Here is an 18,374-nt window from a genome sequence, read left to right as displayed (position 1 = left end):
GGCCCAGGGACAGGCAGGGGACTGACGGGCCTGGGAGCACCGGGATGGGTCCGGCCTATGCTGCTGATTTTCAGCGAAGCAGTAAGGGTCTCCCTCCGCAGGTGGCGCGGTGCATGCGGCTTGGGTCAGAAAGGCCCAGGGCTCAAATCTCAAGGGCATGGTACTGGGTACTACACGCCAATAAAATGGTAACAATAACGATGTGATGAGAGGCGCCGCCCCGCGCTGGCACTCTGACCCCACTTCATCTTCCTCCCTGCGCCCCAAGGGGCTTCCATCAGCTTCCCTTTGCCACAGGAGGGAACCCCGAGGCACCGAGGGCTCAAGTGACAAGCCCTACAGCCAAGAAGAGGGAGGCAGGATGTGAACAGGGCTCTGCTACTCCAGTCACACCCGCGGCCTCGGTTTCCAAATTCGTGGAATGGGAACAGTGGTGCTGCCGGTGGCAGGTGGCACGTGGCACAGCCAGGTAGGGACGGGCACAGACTGGCCAGCCCCGCCCTGGCTGCCGACCAGCTAGCCGTTTCTGGGGGCCTCTCTTCCTCCCTTCTGAAGCAGGACGGTCTTAGTCCTTGTTCTTAGGGCCGCTGGAGGATAAGGCACAACTGCATTCACAAAGCATCATGGGGCGGGGCGCGGAGAAGGCTCCTGGGAAACCTGCGCCGTCTATACTTGGGCGTGAACTGCACGCGACCCACAGAAGGGGCAAAACATGCCGGATTTTGGAACGCAAGCGTCTCATCCATAAGTTTCCATCGTGATAACATGGGCAAAAGGATGTTTTTGGATTAAATAAATGTATTGGAATTGTTTTCATCATATGTCAATTTAAAAATCAAAAAACTTGATTTCACCTGTTTAGTTTTTTTTTTTTTTTTTTTAACATATGGATCTAGGAAATCTAGGAAATGCCCACGTGGTTCACATGGTATTTCTACCCGGCCCCGTGGGTGGAAGTGGTGCCCGCTATCCTCATTCTGTGACTGGCTTTGCCAAGAATGTTACATTTCTTATGCTGAATGCCTTTCAGGTATAGCTTTTTTCTTTAGCTTTTTTTTTTTTTTTTTTTTTTGGTTTTGTTTTTATTCCTGCTTTTTATAAAAGTAATTTTTGTTCATTGGGGGGGGAATAACAAAAGAAAAAAATTGCCTATAATCTGCAACAGCTGGAGTTGAGTACTAAGAACAGCTTGGAGGATTTCCTCCCAGGCTCTTTTGGCACGTGTAGACGGATACCTAATTTTTGGTTTTATGAAGCTGTGATGATGCAGTATGCTATCTGGAGCTCCCCATCCTCACCCCTCAATATTGTAGACAAGCATCCCGATGTCATTAGGCTTCAAACATGTGAGCTAACGGCTGTGCAGCCTTCTGTGCCTCAGTGTATCCTGTGGGACTGCCCACCATGCCCCAGTTCTGTGATCCCCAGTCCCAGTCTCTACAAGTGGTAGCCAAGGTCAGGGGCTAAGAGCTTGGACACTGGTACCAGGTCTATTGGCAAGTCTACCATTCCCTTCTGTGTGGCCTTGGACAAGTCAATGAACCTCTCTGTGCCTCATTCATAATCCCTCAAGTGAAAACATTTGAGGCCAGATGTGTTTTGGCACTCTGATATTATAATGGTGGTAATATACAGCATATATTTTATAAAATCTTAGTGTTCTTATACTCCTGATCAAATATGGAAATATTTCTATAGTTAAATGTTTCAGTAGTCAAGTGAGATCAATAAAAACCTTAAATAAACCAGGCGCTGTGGTGCATGCCTACAATTCCAGCTACTCCAGAAGCTGAGGTGGGAGGATCACAAGTTCAAGGTCAGCCTGGCAACCTAGTGAGACCCTGTCTTAAAATTTAAAAAGTGAAAAGGGCTGGGGATGTAGCTCAGTGCATGAGGCCCTGGGTTTCATCCCAGCACTGCAATTCTAAATAAAGAAACAAACCAAATAGTTTCACATGGAGTTTGGCATCAACATTATGAAAAATCTGGCTTTCAAGGCTTTATGAATTTTGTCATTGTAAGTATTGAATAAGAACTCCTAATAGTACCTACCTATGGCATAGAGCCATTAAGAGGGTTAAATGAGATATTACCCATGAAGCATTTAGAATATTGCTTTATAACACATATATTACAAAGCACTATATATATTATATATAGTGTATATATACTGTATATTATATATAGTATACATACCATATATACATTTATATAGTATACTATTTATAATATATATTATATATAGTATAAGTACTATATATAGTACTTATAATATATTTTCAAGGCTTGTTAGCTACTAGTATTCCTATTCTTGATCTTTTATTATTTTTTACAGTAAGCATAATTTACATATAATAAGGGACCCCATTCTAAGTGTACTGTTGGCGAGTTTTGACAGTTGCGTTCATCCACATAACCACCACCCCAACAGACATTTCCATCGCCCCTGAACGTTCCCTCATGTCCCTTCCCAGCCTGCCCTCACCCCACCCACTCCAGGAGACACCCACTGGGGACCCCTGGAGCATGGCATCAGGCCTCTGGATATCTGGTGGGGCTTCCGCTGCCCGGCTTAAGGCTGGAGGGAGCGTGGGGGGCGCGGTTCCTTCCTTGCAGGGGAGAGGTAGGGCTCTGTTGTGGAGACGAACCACCGAGCTTGTTCACCGGTTGGTGGACATCTGGGGCTTCCAGTCTAGGCTGTAATGAACCAAAGTGCTGTGAACACCCACGCCCGACTCTTGCGTGGACATCTGTTTTCATTACTCTTGAGGAAGAGCCCAGGAGCGCAGTGGCGGGGGCGTGGCCGCAGCTTCACGTTGTCAGCAGCTATAGTCTCTTTTCCAAAGTGGTCGCATCATCTGATTCTCCCACCAGCAAACTATGAAAAATCCGGTGGTTCCACACCCCTGCCAGCACTTAGCACCAGTGTGATGGTCATTATCACTGATCCCTTTCTCCTCCCCACCCCCAGGTGATCCGCACAGACACGTTCAAGCACCTGCGGCACCTGGAGATCCTGCAGCTGAGCAAGAACCTAGTGCGCAAGATCGAGGTGGGCGCCTTCAACGGGCTGCCCAGCCTCAACACGCTGGAGCTGTTCGACAACCGGCTTACGACGGTGCCCACACAGGCCTTCGAGTACCTGTCCAAGCTGCGGGAGCTCTGGCTCCGCAACAACCCCATCGAGAGCATCCCCTCCTACGCCTTCAACCGCGTGCCCTCGCTGCGCCGCCTAGACCTGGGCGAACTCAAGCGGCTGGAGTACATCTCGGAGGCAGCTTTCGAGGGGCTGGTCAACCTGCGCTACCTCAACCTGGGCATGTGCAACCTCAAGGACATCCCCAACCTGACCGCCCTGGTGCGCCTGGAGGAGCTGGAGCTGTCGGGCAACCGGCTGGACCTGATCCGCCCGGGCTCCTTCCAGGGCCTCACCAGCCTCCGCAAGCTGTGGCTGATGCACGCCCAGGTGGCCACGATCGAGCGCAACGCCTTCGACGACCTCAAGTCGCTGGAGGAGCTCAACCTGTCCCACAACAACCTGATGTCGCTGCCCCACGACCTCTTCACGCCCCTGCACCGCCTCGAGCGGGTGCACCTCAACCACAACCCCTGGCACTGCAACTGCGACGTGCTCTGGCTGAGCTGGTGGCTGAAGGAGACGGTGCCCAGCAATACGACGTGCTGTGCCCGCTGCCACGCGCCGGCAGGCCTCAAGGGCCGCTACATCGGTGAGCTGGACCAGTCACACTTCACCTGCTACGCGCCGGTCATCGTGGAGCCGCCCACGGACCTCAATGTCACCGAGGGCATGGCCGCGGAGCTCAAGTGCCGCACGGGCACCTCCATGACCTCCGTCAACTGGCTGACGCCCAATGGCACCCTCATGACCCACGGCTCCTACCGCGTGCGCATCTCTGTCTTGCACGACGGAACACTCAACTTCACCAACGTCACCGTGCAGGACACGGGCCAGTATACATGCATGGTGACGAACTCGGCCGGCAACACCACGGCCTCCGCCACGCTCAACGTCTCAGCGGTGGACCCCGTGGCCGCGGGGGGCGCGGGCGTGGGCGGCCCCGGGGGCGCGGGGGGCGGAGGCGGCAGTGGTGGCTACACCTACTTCACTACGGTGACCGTGGAGACCCTGGAGACACAGCCTGGAGAGGAGGCCCTGCAGCCGCGGGGGACTGAGAAGGAGCCACCCGGGCCCACGACGGACGGCGTCTGGGGAGGGGGCCGGCCCGGGGACGCGGCTGGCCCTGCCTCCTCGTCCACCACGGCGCCCGCCCCGCGCTCCTCACGGCCCACGGAGAAGGCGTTCACGGTGCCCATCACGGACGTGACGGAGAACGCCCTCAAGGACCTGGACGACGTCATGAAGACCACCAAGATCATCATCGGCTGCTTCGTGGCCATCACGTTCATGGCCGCCGTGATGCTCGTAGCCTTCTACAAGCTGCGCAAGCAGCACCAGCTCCACAAGCACCACGGGCCCACGCGCACCGTGGAGATTATCAACGTGGAGGACGAGCTGCCCGCGGCCTCGGCCGTCTCGGTGGCCGCCGCCGCGGCGGTGGCGGGCGGGGCCGGCGTGGGCGGGGACAGCCACCTGGCCCTGCCCGCCCTGGAGCGCGACCACCTCAACCACCACCACTACGTGGCGGCCGCCTTCAAGGCGCACTACAGCAGCAACCCCGGCGGCGGGGGCTGCGGGGGCAAGGGCCCGGCCGGCCTCAACTCCATCCACGAACCTCTGCTCTTCAAGAGCGGCTCCAAGGAGAACGTGCAAGAGACGCAGATCTGAGGCCGGCGGGCGGCTCGCGCCCCGGCCAGACACCGGGCAGGCGGGGTCCCCGCGCGCGCCTCCGCGCCCCTCGCCCGCCCCCACCCGGCCGGGTGGCGGGAGGGGACGCGGGATCCAGGAGAAGTGGCCGAGCCCGCGCGTTTCCTCGCGCTCTGAGACCCGGTCCCGCCCGCCGCCTTCCAGGGGAGAGGAGCTTTTTTGAGGGGTGCCCTTTCCCCTTGCCCCAACGGCCCTCCTTTTACGGTTCATTTTTTTGCAGTTTGACGCCTGTCCCTCCCTCCCACTCCTCCGCCCTCCAGACCCAAGAGACAGACACCGCCGGAGCCCCCAGACGCCCGGCCGCCCCCCGCGCTGAGCTCCGCCCCCCGCCGCCGGCCCGCGCGGTGGCTGGGGGTGGGGCGGCGTCCGCGCCCCCGCCCCTCGTGCCCGTAGACTCTTTTGATACTGAAGGGAGGTTTGCGTCAACGACTACCTGCTCTGTAATTACTTTAAAAAAAAAAAAAAAAAAAAAAAAAAAAAAAACACACAGAAAAAGTAAAAAAAAGAATTTTTTTTTTTTTTTGTCATGAAAGCATGGAGGAGACCAAATCCAAAATGGATGTGGGTGGGGACCAGAATGAGGGGGTGGAACCGAAGCCTCGCAGGTCCCACCCCGCCGGCTCCTCCAGGTGGTCTTAGGCCCCTCGCCGTCACCTAGTGCACCCCGGCTTGTCCTACTGCACACCCAGCGGCCCTTCTGAGGTCTCTGCTGGGAATTCTCACACTCGCCCCCCTCAGCACAGCGGCCGACGTGGGGGCTAGGGCTGCCAAGTACCACAGGCGGGTGCTTAAAACAACAGAGCGTATTGTGTCAGTTCTGGGGGCTGCAAGTCCAGGATGAGGTGCCAGCCTTGCTTTGCAGCATCTCCCCAAGTCCTTCCCCGGTGTGGAAACATCGCCGTCCGCTGTATGTGCCTGTGCGTGTCCAACTCTGCCCTCCACGTTGGGCCACTGTAGTCCGGGATTAGGAGCCCCACCTCCAGGGAGACCTCCAGGAAACCTGCCATCAGAGGCCACATCTGAGGTTCCAAAGGTCAGGGCTTCAACCTCTCTCCTTCTGGATGGCACAACTCAACCCACGACAGGGTCCAAATCAGAGGTGGGTCTCCACTGCAGATCCCCCCAAGCCTGCTGGGGAGTAAAGCAGGTGGCAGAAAGGACATGTGGCTGGAGTGGGTGGGTGTGACAGGAGGGTGGCTCCAACCGCATATGGCCTGGGGGACACCAGGGAGTTGTTACTGAGACAGGACAGGTGCCCGGGGAAGTAGAAGGGGGCTGGACGCAGGGACAGACTCTGGGGAGACATCCAGAGAGGATAAACACAGGGAAAGCAGAGCTGGCCCAGGGCAGTGGGCAGCTGCTGGGCTGGGGTGGGTGACACCTTTGGGGGAGGAGGTCTCCCAGGTTCAACCTCAAGAGGGCTGGAGTCCCCAGGGCTGTGGTCAAAAGTGGCAGGAGGCAGAGGGAATGAGGGCCCCGTCCCCACTGGCAGCCCAAGACGTGGACCAGGGGCAGCTGCCAAGCTCTGGCTCAGCCCCATTCCCCCGCTGTCCCCATACACAGAGCCCTGAGCACCATGGGGGACTCTCCAGCCCCTGGGTTAGGCTGCCGCTGGAGGTGGGGAAGGAGGAAACCCCCACTGCCCCTGTGTGCCCCAGAGCGTCTGCTCAAGGCCCTGCATTCCTGGCGCCTGCCCCCTTTCCTGGCTGTCTCTGTGCCCACAGCATCTTATCTCTTCCCCCTCCACGGGCACTTAGAGGGAGTTCCTTCCTTATCTTCGGGGACAGCACCACCTCTGCATCAACAGTGGGGCCTCTGGCCCTGTCAGCTGTGCCTGTCTCCTCTGGATAGGTCCACCTGGGACAAGGGCCACTAGCTCTGGGTCTTTCATGCTTTCTCCAGGCCTTTTCAGTGCAGATCCTGGTTGCCATGGCAACAATGCGGTACCAGGTGGTGGGGAGGGCAGGGAGCCAGGCCTGCCGCAGCTCAGCCATCTCCAGTGCCAGGCCCGCCAGGCCAGGCACAGGGACTGGGCTGATCCCGGGGGCAATCGGGGGACTTCCAGGTTGCACAGGCTCCTCTTCTGTGATGTGCTGCTGGTGGGGAGGGGGAAGGCCAGACGGGGGAGCAGGGATACAAGAGGAGAAGGAGGAAATGGGGAGGGTGGCATCATGGGTGGGGGGTGAAGGGTGGAAAGTCAAGGTAAACTGAAGGACAAGGGGAGCTGCAGGGAGGTGGGTCTTGCCAGGGATGACGGGTGCAGAGGGCACCCCCTCCATGGGGCTGGGGAACACTGAACTCACTGTGGCCCGAGCACAGCGAGCCTGAGCCAGGGACCTGGAGCCCCTGCTGCCTTTGGGGAAAAGCAGGGGCCCGGCCAGACCCACCTTGCCACCTAAGGGAGGTGGGGAGGGGAGGAGAAAATGAGAACCTGGGAGCAAGGGGACCAGCTGAGGGCCCAGAGTCCCTGTCACTGGCTCCTGTTCCCAACCCAAGCAGGATGCAGTTTCCATGACAACCTGGCCAGCCAGAAAGGGGGTGGGGACTGCAGAGGGAATTTTCCACATCAGCAGGAAGGAGCAGTGTGGGTTGCAGAGGAAAGAACCGCCAGGAGAGCGGGCCACACCAGGCCAGCGCCCCTGGTCCCCACGGCCAGAGGGCAGAGGGCATGCAGGGAAGGATCCTCCTCCTGCCCCATTCTGGCAAACCCACCTCCCGCCACTGTGCGGGAGGTTCAGGAGAGGGACAAGGGTCAACTGTCCAAAGATCAGCAGCTGTCCAGGCCTTGCGAAGGGGGCAGTAGACAGCACAGGAGCTCCTGCCAGACAGCCAGATTCAAGGGCATGGCCCAGGATAAGTTCCCTCGGAAGGTGGGGGTGGTGGGCTATGGCCGCCTCGGTGAGTCCCTGACCATCTTGGGCCACCTTCCTCAGGCCCCTTCCCAAAGCCACCACAAGCACATTTGCATCTGTCTGTGTCCACCTACCCAGTACTTTCCAACCAGCCTGGGTCTCTGTCCTCCTCTCTGATGTCTGTCCCCCTCCCTGGGCCTCTATCACTGCTCTCTGGGGATCTGCCCCCCTTTCTCTGTAGGACTCTCTGTCCCCCTCTATCTCTATCTATGGGTCTCTCTCTGGGCCTCTATCTGTCTCTCAGAATCTGTCCCTTTTCTGTGTTTTCTGTGTGTCCCTGTCCTCCTATCTCTGGGTCTCTAGCCCTCTCCTTTCTCTCCCCCCAGGACAATCCCTCGTCTCCCACCTTCTGGCTCAGGGATCTGAACTGGGTCTAGAGCTTGTTTTTGTCTGGAATCGTGACCCAGGACGGATGGCAGGGAGTGTGCCCTCTTCTCTGCAGCTCCGGAACCTTGCTGCCCTTGGGGAAAGGTCAGTGGCCTTCTGTGAGAGTGGGCTTCCTGACACTCCTGTTCTGGCCTCCCTCAGCTGTGTCTGATATTAGGCAAGTCCCTTGCCCTCCCTGGGACTTGGTTCACCCAAACATGAAATAGGACAAGCACACCCAGACCAGGCTGGGAGACTGACAGCCCTCCACAGACTCTGAGAGGAGCTGGGAGGGGAGGCTGATTCCCCCAAGGCCCTCCCCATCTCTCCCCTCTCCCAGGCACCCTGATCTTGTGGTAGAAGTGGCCCATCCCCAAATAATCCATGAATTTGGGGCACAAATCCTGCGCCATGCCAACCTCCTGGTGAGCCCCCCTCAACCTACAGCCCAAGCCCTGACCCCTTTAGTCATCTGTCCCTGAACTCAAGCGTTCTTACCCTCGTCCACCCCAGGTGGGGTCCCCCTCAGCCCTGGCTGACCAGACTACAGAGAGGCAGCTCCTGGAGGCCTCACACCTCTGGAACCATGCTGTGTTTGTGGCCCGAGGGGCTCTCTGGGGAACTGAGGACATCACCAGGTTAGATGCAGCAGGAGGCCTCCAGGTGAGGACCCACTGGGATCCCCAGGTACCAGAGGGGGCCTGCAAAGACCCCAGTCCCCCTGACCCCAGCTCTTGCTTCCAGAGCCTCCGTGTCACTATGGCCACACACCCAGATGGCTTTCGGCTCCAGGAACCCCTGGCTTCAGTCCATATCACTGGGCCTCGCACTGTGCTCTATGAAGGTCCTGTGCGTGGGCTCTGCCCATTTGCCCCCCGAAACTCCAACACGATGGCAGCCGCTGCCCTAGCTGCCCCTAGCCTGGGCTTTGACAATGTGATTGGGGTGCTTGTGGCAGATCTCAGGTGAGCCAAAATGAGCAGGGGTTTGGGTTGGTTCCTGGCCAACCAGACTGACTGCCCTGCTTCCTGCAGCCTCACAGACATGCACGTGGTGGATGTGGAGCTGAAAGGTCCCCCAAGCCCCACAGGCCGAAGCTTTACTGTGCACACCCACCGAGAGAACCCTGCTGAGCCAGGCGCTGTGACCGGCTCCGCCACAGTCACAGCCTTCTGGCGCAGCCTTCTGGGTGCGGTCAGACCCTCCTCAATGCTAGCGACCCCTCCCCCTGGGCTCTGGGTACTTGTGTTTACAGAGGTTGGGGTCTTGGGCTCAGGTTCTGCAGTTTTGATACTCTCTGTGAATCTTTATTTCTGAATCTCCTTAACCTTGCCATTCCACAACTTGAATCTTTATATATGTCTCCATCTCTGTCCATGTCCCCTCTCAGTCTCTGTCCCCCTTTCTGTAGGCCTCTTTGTCCACACTCCAGTTCCCTGTCTCTTTAGGTCTCTCTATCCACACCCAAGTCAGTCTCTATCTGTTCCCACCACAAGTCTCTGTCTCTCGGTCTTTATCTGTTCACACCCGTCAGTCTGTCCACGTGTCCACACCCCAAGTCTGTCTCTCTGGGTCGTGCTCCTTCCTCATGTTCCGCTTTGGTCAGTCCCTTCACTATGTCAGCCCCGTCCCCGAGTATCGATCTCATCTCTCCATCTTTCCCTCTATCTTGGTCTTTCATTGTCCATCTTCCCCCTCTCCCTGCAGGATGCTGCCAGCTTTCCTCCAGGCCCGGGATCCATCTCTGCTAAGAAGCCTCTTTCACCCAAGAGGACATCTTGACTGACTGATCTCCCCACACCTCTGCCCCACTCTAATCCCGGCCGCACTTCCCCAGGAGCTCCCTACTCTCAGTAAAGATCAGACACTTTTCCTAGTACTGTCTGGTGTCTACTTCCGTATTTCCCTCTGTGACGTCACTACGTCTGCACACAGTTCATATGACGCCATAGCAATGGGCGGGCGCACACTGCAGCAAACCTCCGGGAAGCTATCGCGATAGCCTACCCTACATTTCCCAGAACCCTCCGGGTAACAGTGGGCGTGGGAATACGGGAGGGGTCGGCTTTCGGAGACGCATTTCCGGGACGTGCCGCAGGGACCGACGGAAGTTGTTGACCTGTGTTTTCTACAAGTGACAGCACACTTCCGGGCCACGCGGCCTGGATGTTCCTTACGAACCGAGCGTTCCGCGGGGTCCGCCGGGAGTCGTAGTCCGGAGCGCGGGGGTCTCTGGGAGCTATAGTTCATCCCGCCTGTCCAGTCAGCGCGGTGCCGCCGCCTTGCACTCGGAGCCTAGAGCCGCCGCCCAGGGGGATGCGGGAGCCCCTGGCTCGGGGGAACGGAGAGGCAGGCGGGGTGAGGGGCGTTGCCAGGCAAAGGGCGAGCGCCGTGGTTGGGGTACGGGTCGGGGAAAGGGCTCTAATTATTTGGTGTCCAGGGAGGGGGCCTGTTTGCCATGCGATAGAAAAATGAGATCCTGTTGCTTAGTGACTGGGGAGGGGGCCCTGTTGCCAGGTGACAAGAGGAGAGGACCTTTTTTAATGACAGGGGAAGGGGAGTCTCCAGTTGCTAGGCAACCCGGAAAGACCTTGTTACCTAGAGACAGGAGAGAAGAGGAGGATTCCTCTACTGCTAGGTAATCAGAGGAGGGACTTTGATACCTAGTGTATGGGGGATGTCATCCGTTGCTAGGTAACCAAAGAAAGATCCTGTTACCTAGGAAAAGGGGAGAGGGGAACCTCTGTTGCTAGGTGACAATGATAGGGACCCTTTTACTTACAGACATGGCGGGAGTGGTTCTCTCTTGCCAGGTGAGCAGAAGAGAGCCTTTTTAATGTAAGAATCGCTTCTTTGCCAGGAGACGGCGCAGGAAACAGGGTCAGAGACCCAGTGTCCTCCCAGGCTGCCCCTAGCACACCTCAGTCGCCATGCCCGAGGGACCTGCTGGGAGGTTGGACCTCACACATTGGCCCTGTAAATCCTGGGCCCCTGAGCACCTTCTCCCCTCCCAACCTTAGCAGGAGCTGAGGACAGCATGTCCCAGGCCCCAGGAGCGCAGCCAAACCCGCCCTCCGTGTACCACGAACGGCAGCGCCTGGAGCTGTGCGCAGTCCACGCCCTCAACAACGTCCTGCAGCAGCAGCTCTTTAGCCAGGAGGCTGCCGATGAGATCTGCAAGAGGTGACTGTCACCTGCCCTGGACCCTCAGGGCGGGCTCAGAGAGGCAGAGCAGCCCACCTGGGGTTCACCGGACATGCCCTTTAGCTGCCTGAACTGGAGCCTGGGATTAGACATAGAGGTGTTTCTTTTTCGACCTGTCAGTCCCCACAGTCTCGGCCCCAGCCCAGGCCTCACCCTCTCTTACCACAGCCTCAATGGCCAGTTTTTCTTCTCCAGGGCATCCTATACACAGCCTCAGCGCTGACCCTGCCCCCTCCCCTGCTCATAGTCCTCCATGGCTCCCCAGCCTTTCCCCCAGGTAAAGTCCCCTTAACCTGATGTCCAAGGCCTACATGCTCTGGTCCCTGCCTGCCTCTGCAGCTCTGTCTCTCACTGTTCCCCTCAAACCAGACTTCTCTGCAGTCCCTGAAGGAGCTCCACTATGATGCCTTTGGACCTTTGCGTGGGCTTTCCTTACTTCCTTCTCTTGACAGCCTGTATGTTCTTCCTTGAAATTTCAAACATCACTTCTCTTTATCGCCTTCATTCCCTCCTCTCACCCCACTGTGCACAGCAGGCCCCACTGTGCTGCCTGACCTTCCACCCATCCTTCTCCCCAGCCTTCTCCCCTCCAGTCCCTCCCTTCCAACCAGTGCCCCATGTGACCCCAGAGAGATCTTTCTATATCCAGAGATGGCCCTGTCTCCCTCCCCCCTCACTCAGCTTCCTCAGCTACCCAGCATCCTCACACTGATTGTTATAGGATTCATTTTTCTCCTCTGTCATCCAAAACAAGGGTTGATCTACTCTATCATGCCAAGGCCATGATGGGGACCCAAAGCTGTCAGGTAGCAGCCCTGCCTTAAGAGAGGTGACAAGGGGAACAGACCCACAGAAAAATAAAACACATTTTCTCCTCCCCCTGCCCTGCCTTCCATGGGCCAGACAGGGAACAAAGATACAGTTGTTCAGAGAGCAGGGCTCAGAGAGACGCATGTGGCAGGGTGGGTCCCTGGGCTGGGGGAGCTGGAGGGGACAGCAGACAGCTGGGACAGGTGGCTGGGAAGGGCCAGTGCTGAGGCCACAAGACCACAAATGCTGGGTGGAAGAGGTGGGACTCTATCCTGGGGGGCAGGCACCAGGGAGGGCTGTGAGAAGGGCAGGGCAGGCTCAGCCCTGAGTGAGGCAAAGGCCTTAGGACACGGTAGTCTGCCAGTCATCATCCAGGGGCCTCAGTTCACTCAGTTCACTCCTGACCCCAAGCCCAGCTGGAGGTCAGGAGACAGGATCTTGAAGGACAGAGAAAGAATATGGTCATGCTGAGAAGGCTCCTGGATGGGACTTTGTCCAGGGGCACTAGGGAGCCATAAGAGGGCTGTGAACATGAAGGGAAGGGGCATCTCTGGGGTCACAAGGGTGATGGCTGGAGGGGAAGGCCGGAGGCTGGGTGGGGGTCCAGGCAGAAGAAGACAGAAGCCTGAGCTGGGGCCCTGGGAACAGGGGAGAGTTAGAGGACAGGAGGGATAGAACTTTGGGGTTGAAGAGAGAAGCAGAGGCCAAGCCCTGGGACCCTCCTGCTGTATGGGAAGGGTGAGACCTCTCCAGGATCCCAGCTCAGCTCTGATCACCCACCTCCACCAGGTTGGCTCCAGACTCCCGACTGAACCCCCATCGCAGCCTCCTGGGCACTGGCAACTATGACGTCAACGTGATCATGGCCGCCCTGCAGGGGCTGGGGCTGGCTGCCGTGTGGTGGGACAGGAGGAGGTAGGACCCAGAATGCTACATCCTGCCTCGGCAGGCATGGGCTGTGTGGCTGGTGCGGGATGGGAGGTTTACACAGCCCATGGGTGCCAGTGGCTGGGAGGTGGATAAAGGACGAGTGTGAAGATCAGAGGATGATGGGCAGCACGATGGCCACTAGGTGAATTAAAGGAGGGCGAGTGAGGCGTGAGTGGATGGCTGGGTGCGTGCATTAAAGCAGAACGGCTGGCAGGCAGCGGGTACCTGATGGGTGGCTGGTGACTGGATGGATGAGTGGAGGTTTGGGTGGGTGAAGGATGTCAGGATAAACAGGAGATGGATCAATGGGTGGTGGTAGTTGAGGGGGGTTTGGAAGGGTGGGTGGCTGGGTGGGATGTAATGCATAGAAAATAGACAAGCAGGTGGGAGGGGGCTGGTGGCTGATGGAGAACAGAAGGGATGAAGGGGTCGTTGCCCGGTGGGTGGACAAGTGGATGCATTGCTGGTGGGAGGTCTGATTGGCGGGGGCCAGGCTTGAATAGGCGGGAGAACGGTGGGTAGAGGGGGAGGGACTCAGGACCACAGAGGCCCATGCCATCAAGGACCTTGGTAACATCTGGCCAGCTCATCAAGGCCAGGCAGAACAGGCCTGACCCACATCCCCTTCCCCACTACCCAGGCCCCTGTCCCAGCTGGCCCTGCCCCAGGTGCTGGGGCTGATCCTGAACCTGCCTTCACCTGTGTCGCTGGGGCTCCTGTCCCTGCCGCTGCGCCGGCGGCACTGGGTGGCTTTGCGCCAGGTGGACGGTGTCTACTACAACCTGGACTCCAAGCTGCGGGCACCTGAGGCCCTGGGGAATGAAGACGGTGTCCGGTGAGCCAGGGCAGAAGCGACTGAGGTTGGGGCCTTGAGCTGGAACCCCACCCTGCCCAAAAGAAATACAGAGGCTGGCGGGACCTCAGTTTCCCCATTTCTCTCATCCAGAGCCTTCCTGGCAGCCGCCCTGGCCCAAGGCCTGTGTGAGGTGCTGCTGGTGGTGACCAAGGAGGTGGAAGAGAAGGGTTGCTGGCTGCGGACAGACTGACCCATGGCCCACTCTGCCAGCCATCTGCCTGCGTGGCCATGCCCAGCCTGGGTTCCAAGTGCCGGGGAAGGGCCTGCACTTCAAGGACCTCAGAGGCCCCTCCCCTTCCCCACATTCCTGCTCCCTAATGCCGCTGCTGCCTCAATAAATCTGCCAATTTGCTCCTTGCCTGATATGTGTCCAACTGCCCCCCCTCCCCCCCCCCCCCCCCCGCTGAGGGTCCCTCTCCATCAGAGGGGTCAGATACCCCAGTAAGAGAGACAAGGAACAAGACACATTGGTATGGTCTCGAGTGTGGTAGGGTGAGGCTCAGTAGACTGCAAGGTCTACTTCCAGTCTCAGTTGGGAGGCAGGGAGAAAAATGATCCCCACAGATGTTCAGGAATCCCAGAGCCGGTGAATGTCTTGGGTGACAGCAAGTTTCCAGCAAGGCTGCCGGTGGAAGTGGGCGGCCCATCTGGCCTCACAACAGGGAGGCGATCCTGGCTCAGGTGGGCCCAATGAGGCGCAGAGGAGGCAGCAGGAGCTCATCCAGGGTCTGACCTCCATAGGTGAGACAGTCCACCAAGTGCGGGGTGATTCCTTACAGCACCAGGGGAAGCAAACACCACCGCAATCCAGGAGGGGTGCCGGCCTCTGAGAAAGCCACCTGGGCCAAGACTTAGGAGGTGAGGGCGCTGTGCCGCATATTGGAGGAAAGGCCCTGAGGGCAGAGGGGGAGGAGAGATGCCTGGCCTTTCTGGCCATGGTGCTCACCTGGCTATGACTCCAGGAGCAGGAGAAGAGCTTGCAGTGAGGATCCCCTGGCTCCACTCAGGTGGCTTTGCCCTTGGGCCTCCTCTGCATTGTCCTGTAGCGCCTGTTTCTCTCCTGAGGCTCCCTTGTCCCAGGGGAGCCATCCTCTGGGCCCGCCTCGCTGATGACACCCGGGGCTGGAGCAGTCAGACCCGCCATCCAGGCTCCAGGTTGGGGGAGACGTAAGGCGATGCCAGGACTCCTGGCCCAGTGGTGTGGGGAGTCAAAGGGGGTCTCGCAGGACACTGTGGGGAACAGCAGAGGCGAAGGGACGGGGTCGGGGGGAAGGGGGCAGATCACCTGTGATGGCACAGAGACAGGAGTGGCCATGGGAAGTTGGGGAGGGCCTCCAGAATGGGAAACGACTATGTGAGCCCAGAACATGGCCGCCGGTGCTGCTGCTCGTCCCAGTAGTTACCCCAAGAGGTCACGAGGGGCAAGGTGATCCTGGCCAGAAGCAAACCAGGCAGGGCCTCTGGGACATGGGGCTCTGAGCAGGTCAACTCTAGGATGGGGACAGACTGGAGGACCCTCGGAACCCTGAGGAACAGGGGGTGATGGATGCTGTGCTCAGCAGAATGGAAGGGCTGAGACAGGTCAGGACCAGTGACATGCAGGAAGTGGGGACTCAGGAGATGAATTCAGGGGTCACAGGTCTGTCCTGGAAAGTGAGAGTGTGAGTACAGGGAGAAAAGCAGGTAGAGGGACCAGGCTGAACCTGGAGACCCCTTATGTGCCATCCAGAAGGGTGGACCCAGTGGCAGAGGGACACTGGGATGGGGAGGCAGGAGGCAACCTGATTTAGGGTGTGACTCCCCACCTCAGCCTCCATCTGGAAGCCACCAGGCAATGAGGTCACCTCAGGACCACAGATGCCACACCCTGACGCCAACATGGGCAGGGCAGACACCATCCATGCAGGATGCCTAGTGACCCCTGGACATGTAGAGGCTCAGCAGCATCACAGTTTCCAGAATTTCTGAGGTTAGAGGACAAGTTGTAAAGTAAAAGGCAAAATGACGGAGACATGCTGCAGCAACAGTCGTAGCTCCCGCCCTCCTGTCTCCTGGCCGCTTATCGGCCCGCAGGTCTCTCTCGTGGGGGCTCTGTCTCTGCCTCTGCCTCAATCGCCCTCATTTCCCTTCGCCTCTGTCCCCACCTCCCACTGCCCCTCTCAGCCCAGATTCTCCTTTCATGGCTCATCTTCCTGGTCTCAGAATCTTTCTCAGCCTCTATCGCCTTCCTCCCTGCCCCCTCACCCAGGCCGTCGCCCGTCCAGTCCCTGGTGGCAGACAGCTGGCAGGACTCCTGAGTGCTTCTATTCTTGGCCTGAGTGGCAGCAGCTGTAACCTCCCAGGTGCCATCTCAGTTGTGGCCAAATAAGGCCTGGAGCAGGAGCCGGCGTGGGACCCAGAGGGGGCCGGACCCTGGCGGCGCCCTTCTGAGCCCCCTCCCGCGCTCACCCTCCCAACAGGCGCGGGTGCGAGCCGGCAGGACAGACGGCTCACTGGTTGAGCGCCTCCTCTTTGCCCCTTACGGTGCTGAAGGTCCGCCCACCGTCCCCACCCCCACCCTCTGGCGCCCCCAATTCTCAGGGAAGCGCCTGGGACTCCGGGCGCCCCTCGCCACTGGAGTCGGCCGATCCCAGAACTGGGGGGCTCTCGAGAGGCCCCAGCAGCCCGTCGCGGGGCCCCGCGCAGACCCTAGAGCCGTGGGCGCCAACTGCAGGAGGGCGGCGGGTCACGAGGGGGTGGCGGGCGGGGGTGCAGCTGTCCCTCCGCGCTGGTGCCGACAGCTGCGGCCCGATTTAGCTCACAGGGCCCGGGTCTGGCTAGATAAGGCGACGCGGGGCGGGCCAAGCGCCCTAGGCGCCCCTTCAAATTGCTGGGCCGGGCCAGGGGGGCGGCCGCCGCCGACGCCAGGTGAGGGGCCACGGCCGCACCGCCCCGGCCGCCCGCGCTTTCACCCATCCCTGTTCTGCGGGTTTCTGTCCCCCTGCCCTTCGCTTTCCACCGGGTCCCCCCGCGTCTGTCAGTCCTCCGGCTGTCTCCTGCTTCTCTCCCTCGCTCTCCTCCGGCTCTCTCCTCCCCTGGCCCCTCGCGCTCAGCGGCCTCTGTCCCCGCCTGGCTGGCTCTCTCCTCCCTCTCCGTCTCTCCCTCTCTGTCTCCCCTTCTCTCTCCATCTCTCTCTGTCTCTGTCCCTCCCCGTCCCTCCATCTGTGTCTCTCTCCCTCTCTCTCTGTCTCTCTGTCCCCCATCTCTCTCCCTCCCTCTCTGTCTCTGTCCCCCCATCTCTCTCCCTCCCTCTCTGTCTCTGTCTCCCCATCTCTCTCCCTCCCTCTCTGTCTCTCTGTCTCCCCATCTCTCTCCCTCCCTCTCTGTCCCCCCATCTCTCTCCCTCCCTCTCTGTCTCTGTCTCTCTGTCTCCCCATCTCTCTCCTTCCCTCTCTGTCCCCCCATCTCTCTCCCTCCCTCTCTGTCTCCCCATCTCTCTCCCTCCCTCTCTGTCCCCCCATCTCTCTCCCTCCCTCTCTGTCTCTCTGTCCCCCCATCTCTCTCCCTCCCTCTCTGTCTCTGTCTCTCTGTACCCCCCTATCTCTCTCCCTCTCTCTCTTTCTGTCTCCCTCTCTGTCTCTCTGTGCCACTCACTCTGTCCCTCCCAGACCCCTTCCTCCGGTCCCTCCCTTCTGGTCCCCTCAGCTGATGGAAGCCCTGCCCGCCCTGAGCATTTTCTGCTGAATAAAGCCGGTTCTGTCCCCACCTCTCTTGCTCCTTTCGCCTCTTCTTTCCTTCCTCACTCCTCTGCCCCCAGCCCTGGTCCCCACGGAGATCAAGGGGATGGACCCACCCTGGGGTGGGGACAGGCCTCCTCCCTCCCAGACACAGCAACAAAGAGAAAGATGAGGAGAGAGTGGATGCAGAGGGAGAACCAGGGACAGGGACCAGGAGACAGGGAGTAGGGAGAGCAGACAGCAGCCCACAGGGACTGGGGAACTCAGACACCAAGGAGCAGAGACCAGCGCCCCCCACTCCATCCCAACAGATCCAGGGGACAAGGGCTGGTGGCTGAGTTGCTCCTTCCCCCTCTGGACCAGGATGTGCCTGGCTCAGGACAATGGGCCCTTGTCCTCTCTCCTTGGGCAGCTGGGGACGGCCTGTGGGATGGCCAGGGGAGGGCTCCTGGGGAAGCGTGGATGGCCTGCAGCGCCCTCAGCCCTCTCCACCCTCAGGCCTTCCTTCCCGGCCCCCACCTGCCCCGACTGCCTTCTTCTCTGCCAGGGATGGGCATTTATGGGTCACCTACTGTAGGCACTGGAATGCCTCCTCACCTCTCTTTACCCTCCCACCTGTCCCTCCCTGTTCTTGTCCCTTCTTCTGCACCCTCTGCTTGATCATCCTGTACTTCTGGCTCCAGCCTGGGAGGAAATGGGCATTTATTAAGTACCTAGTGTTGACAGGCCATTTC

The 18,374-nt window shown here is 59.0% G+C and overlaps 3 protein-coding genes across 13 annotated transcripts in view; all 3 read left to right on the top strand.

Moving 5' to 3' along the window:
* The window catches only part of LRRC4B (leucine rich repeat containing 4B), a 30,531-nt gene extending 25,202 nt beyond the window's left edge, over nucleotides 1-5,329 (top strand). For 4 of the 6 annotated variants that reach the window (XM_079118088.1, XM_079118087.1, XM_079118086.1 and 1 more), the window contains one exon: nucleotides 2,972-5,329. In XM_079118088.1, the coding sequence (XP_078974214.1) occupies nucleotides 2,972-4,807 (1,836 nt within the window). In that variant the 3' untranslated portion in view covers nucleotides 4,808-5,329. The remainder of the gene's footprint in view (nucleotides 1-2,971) is intronic. The other 2 variants (XM_079118084.1, XM_079118085.1) reach the window with 1 other exon arrangement.
* Nucleotides 5,330-7,498: 2,169 nt separating this feature from the next.
* On the top strand, nucleotides 7,499-9,998 carry ASPDH (aspartate dehydrogenase domain containing). 3 transcript variants are annotated; one of them, XM_079118090.1, is made up of 7 exons: nucleotides 7,499-7,744; nucleotides 8,085-8,229; nucleotides 8,465-8,549; nucleotides 8,638-8,787; nucleotides 8,869-9,089; nucleotides 9,159-9,318; nucleotides 9,832-9,998. In XM_079118090.1, the coding sequence occupies exons 1-7, from the start codon at nucleotides 7,690-7,692 to the stop codon at nucleotides 9,904-9,906; spliced, it is 891 nt and encodes a 296-aa protein (XP_078974216.1). In that variant the 5' UTR covers nucleotides 7,499-7,689; the 3' UTR covers nucleotides 9,907-9,998. The 3 variants fall into 3 exon arrangements, with proteins under 3 accessions (XP_078974216.1, XP_078974217.1, XP_078974218.1); XM_079118091.1 differs by having other exon boundaries at nucleotides 7,542-7,744; nucleotides 9,159-9,313; XM_079118092.1 differs by having other exon boundaries at nucleotides 7,585-7,716.
* Nucleotides 9,999-10,264: 266 nt separating this feature from the next.
* On the top strand, nucleotides 10,265-14,276 carry JOSD2 (Josephin domain containing 2). Of its 4 annotated transcripts, none has more exons than XM_079118111.1 (5): nucleotides 10,265-10,482; nucleotides 11,148-11,307; nucleotides 12,928-13,053; nucleotides 13,709-13,903; nucleotides 14,015-14,276. In XM_079118111.1, the coding sequence occupies exons 2-5, from the start codon at nucleotides 11,162-11,164 to the stop codon at nucleotides 14,112-14,114; spliced, it is 567 nt and encodes a 188-aa protein (XP_078974237.1). In that variant the 5' UTR covers nucleotides 10,265-10,482; nucleotides 11,148-11,161; the 3' UTR covers nucleotides 14,115-14,276. The 4 variants fall into 4 exon arrangements, with proteins under 4 accessions (XP_078974237.1, XP_078974236.1, XP_078974239.1 ...); XM_079118110.1 differs by having other exon boundaries at nucleotides 10,268-10,482; nucleotides 11,145-11,307; XM_079118113.1 differs by having other exon boundaries at nucleotides 10,281-10,524; nucleotides 11,145-11,307.
* Nucleotides 14,277-18,374: the final 4,098 nt, after the last annotated feature.

The sequence above is a fragment of the Sciurus vulgaris genome, assembly GCF_902686455.1.
Source record: "Sciurus vulgaris genome assembly, chromosome: 17".
NCBI classification, from domain to species: domain Eukaryota; kingdom Metazoa; phylum Chordata; class Mammalia; order Rodentia; family Sciuridae; genus Sciurus; species Sciurus vulgaris.
This window is presented reverse-complemented; position numbering and strand designations above follow the sequence as displayed.

Coding starts and splice junctions, on each gene's coding strand:
- ASPDH (XM_079118090.1), top strand. CDS start 7,690: ATGGCCCAGGATAAGTTCCCTCGGAAGGTGGGGGTGGTGGGCTATGGC. Junction 8,550..8,637: donor TGCGCCATGCCAACCTCCTG/GTGAGCCCCCCT, acceptor CGTCCACCCCAG/GTGGGGTCCCCCTCAGCCCT. Junction 8,788..8,868: donor ATGCAGCAGGAGGCCTCCAG/GTGAGGACCCAC, acceptor TCTTGCTTCCAG/AGCCTCCGTGTCACTATGGC.
- JOSD2 (XM_079118111.1), top strand. CDS start 11,162: ATGTCCCAGGCCCCAGGAGCGCAGCCAAACCCGCCCTCCGTGTACCAC. Junction 11,308..12,927: donor GCCGATGAGATCTGCAAGAG/GTGACTGTCACC, acceptor CACCTCCACCAG/GTTGGCTCCAGACTCCCGAC. Junction 13,904..14,014: donor GGGAATGAAGACGGTGTCCG/GTGAGCCAGGGC, acceptor TCTCTCATCCAG/AGCCTTCCTGGCAGCCGCCC.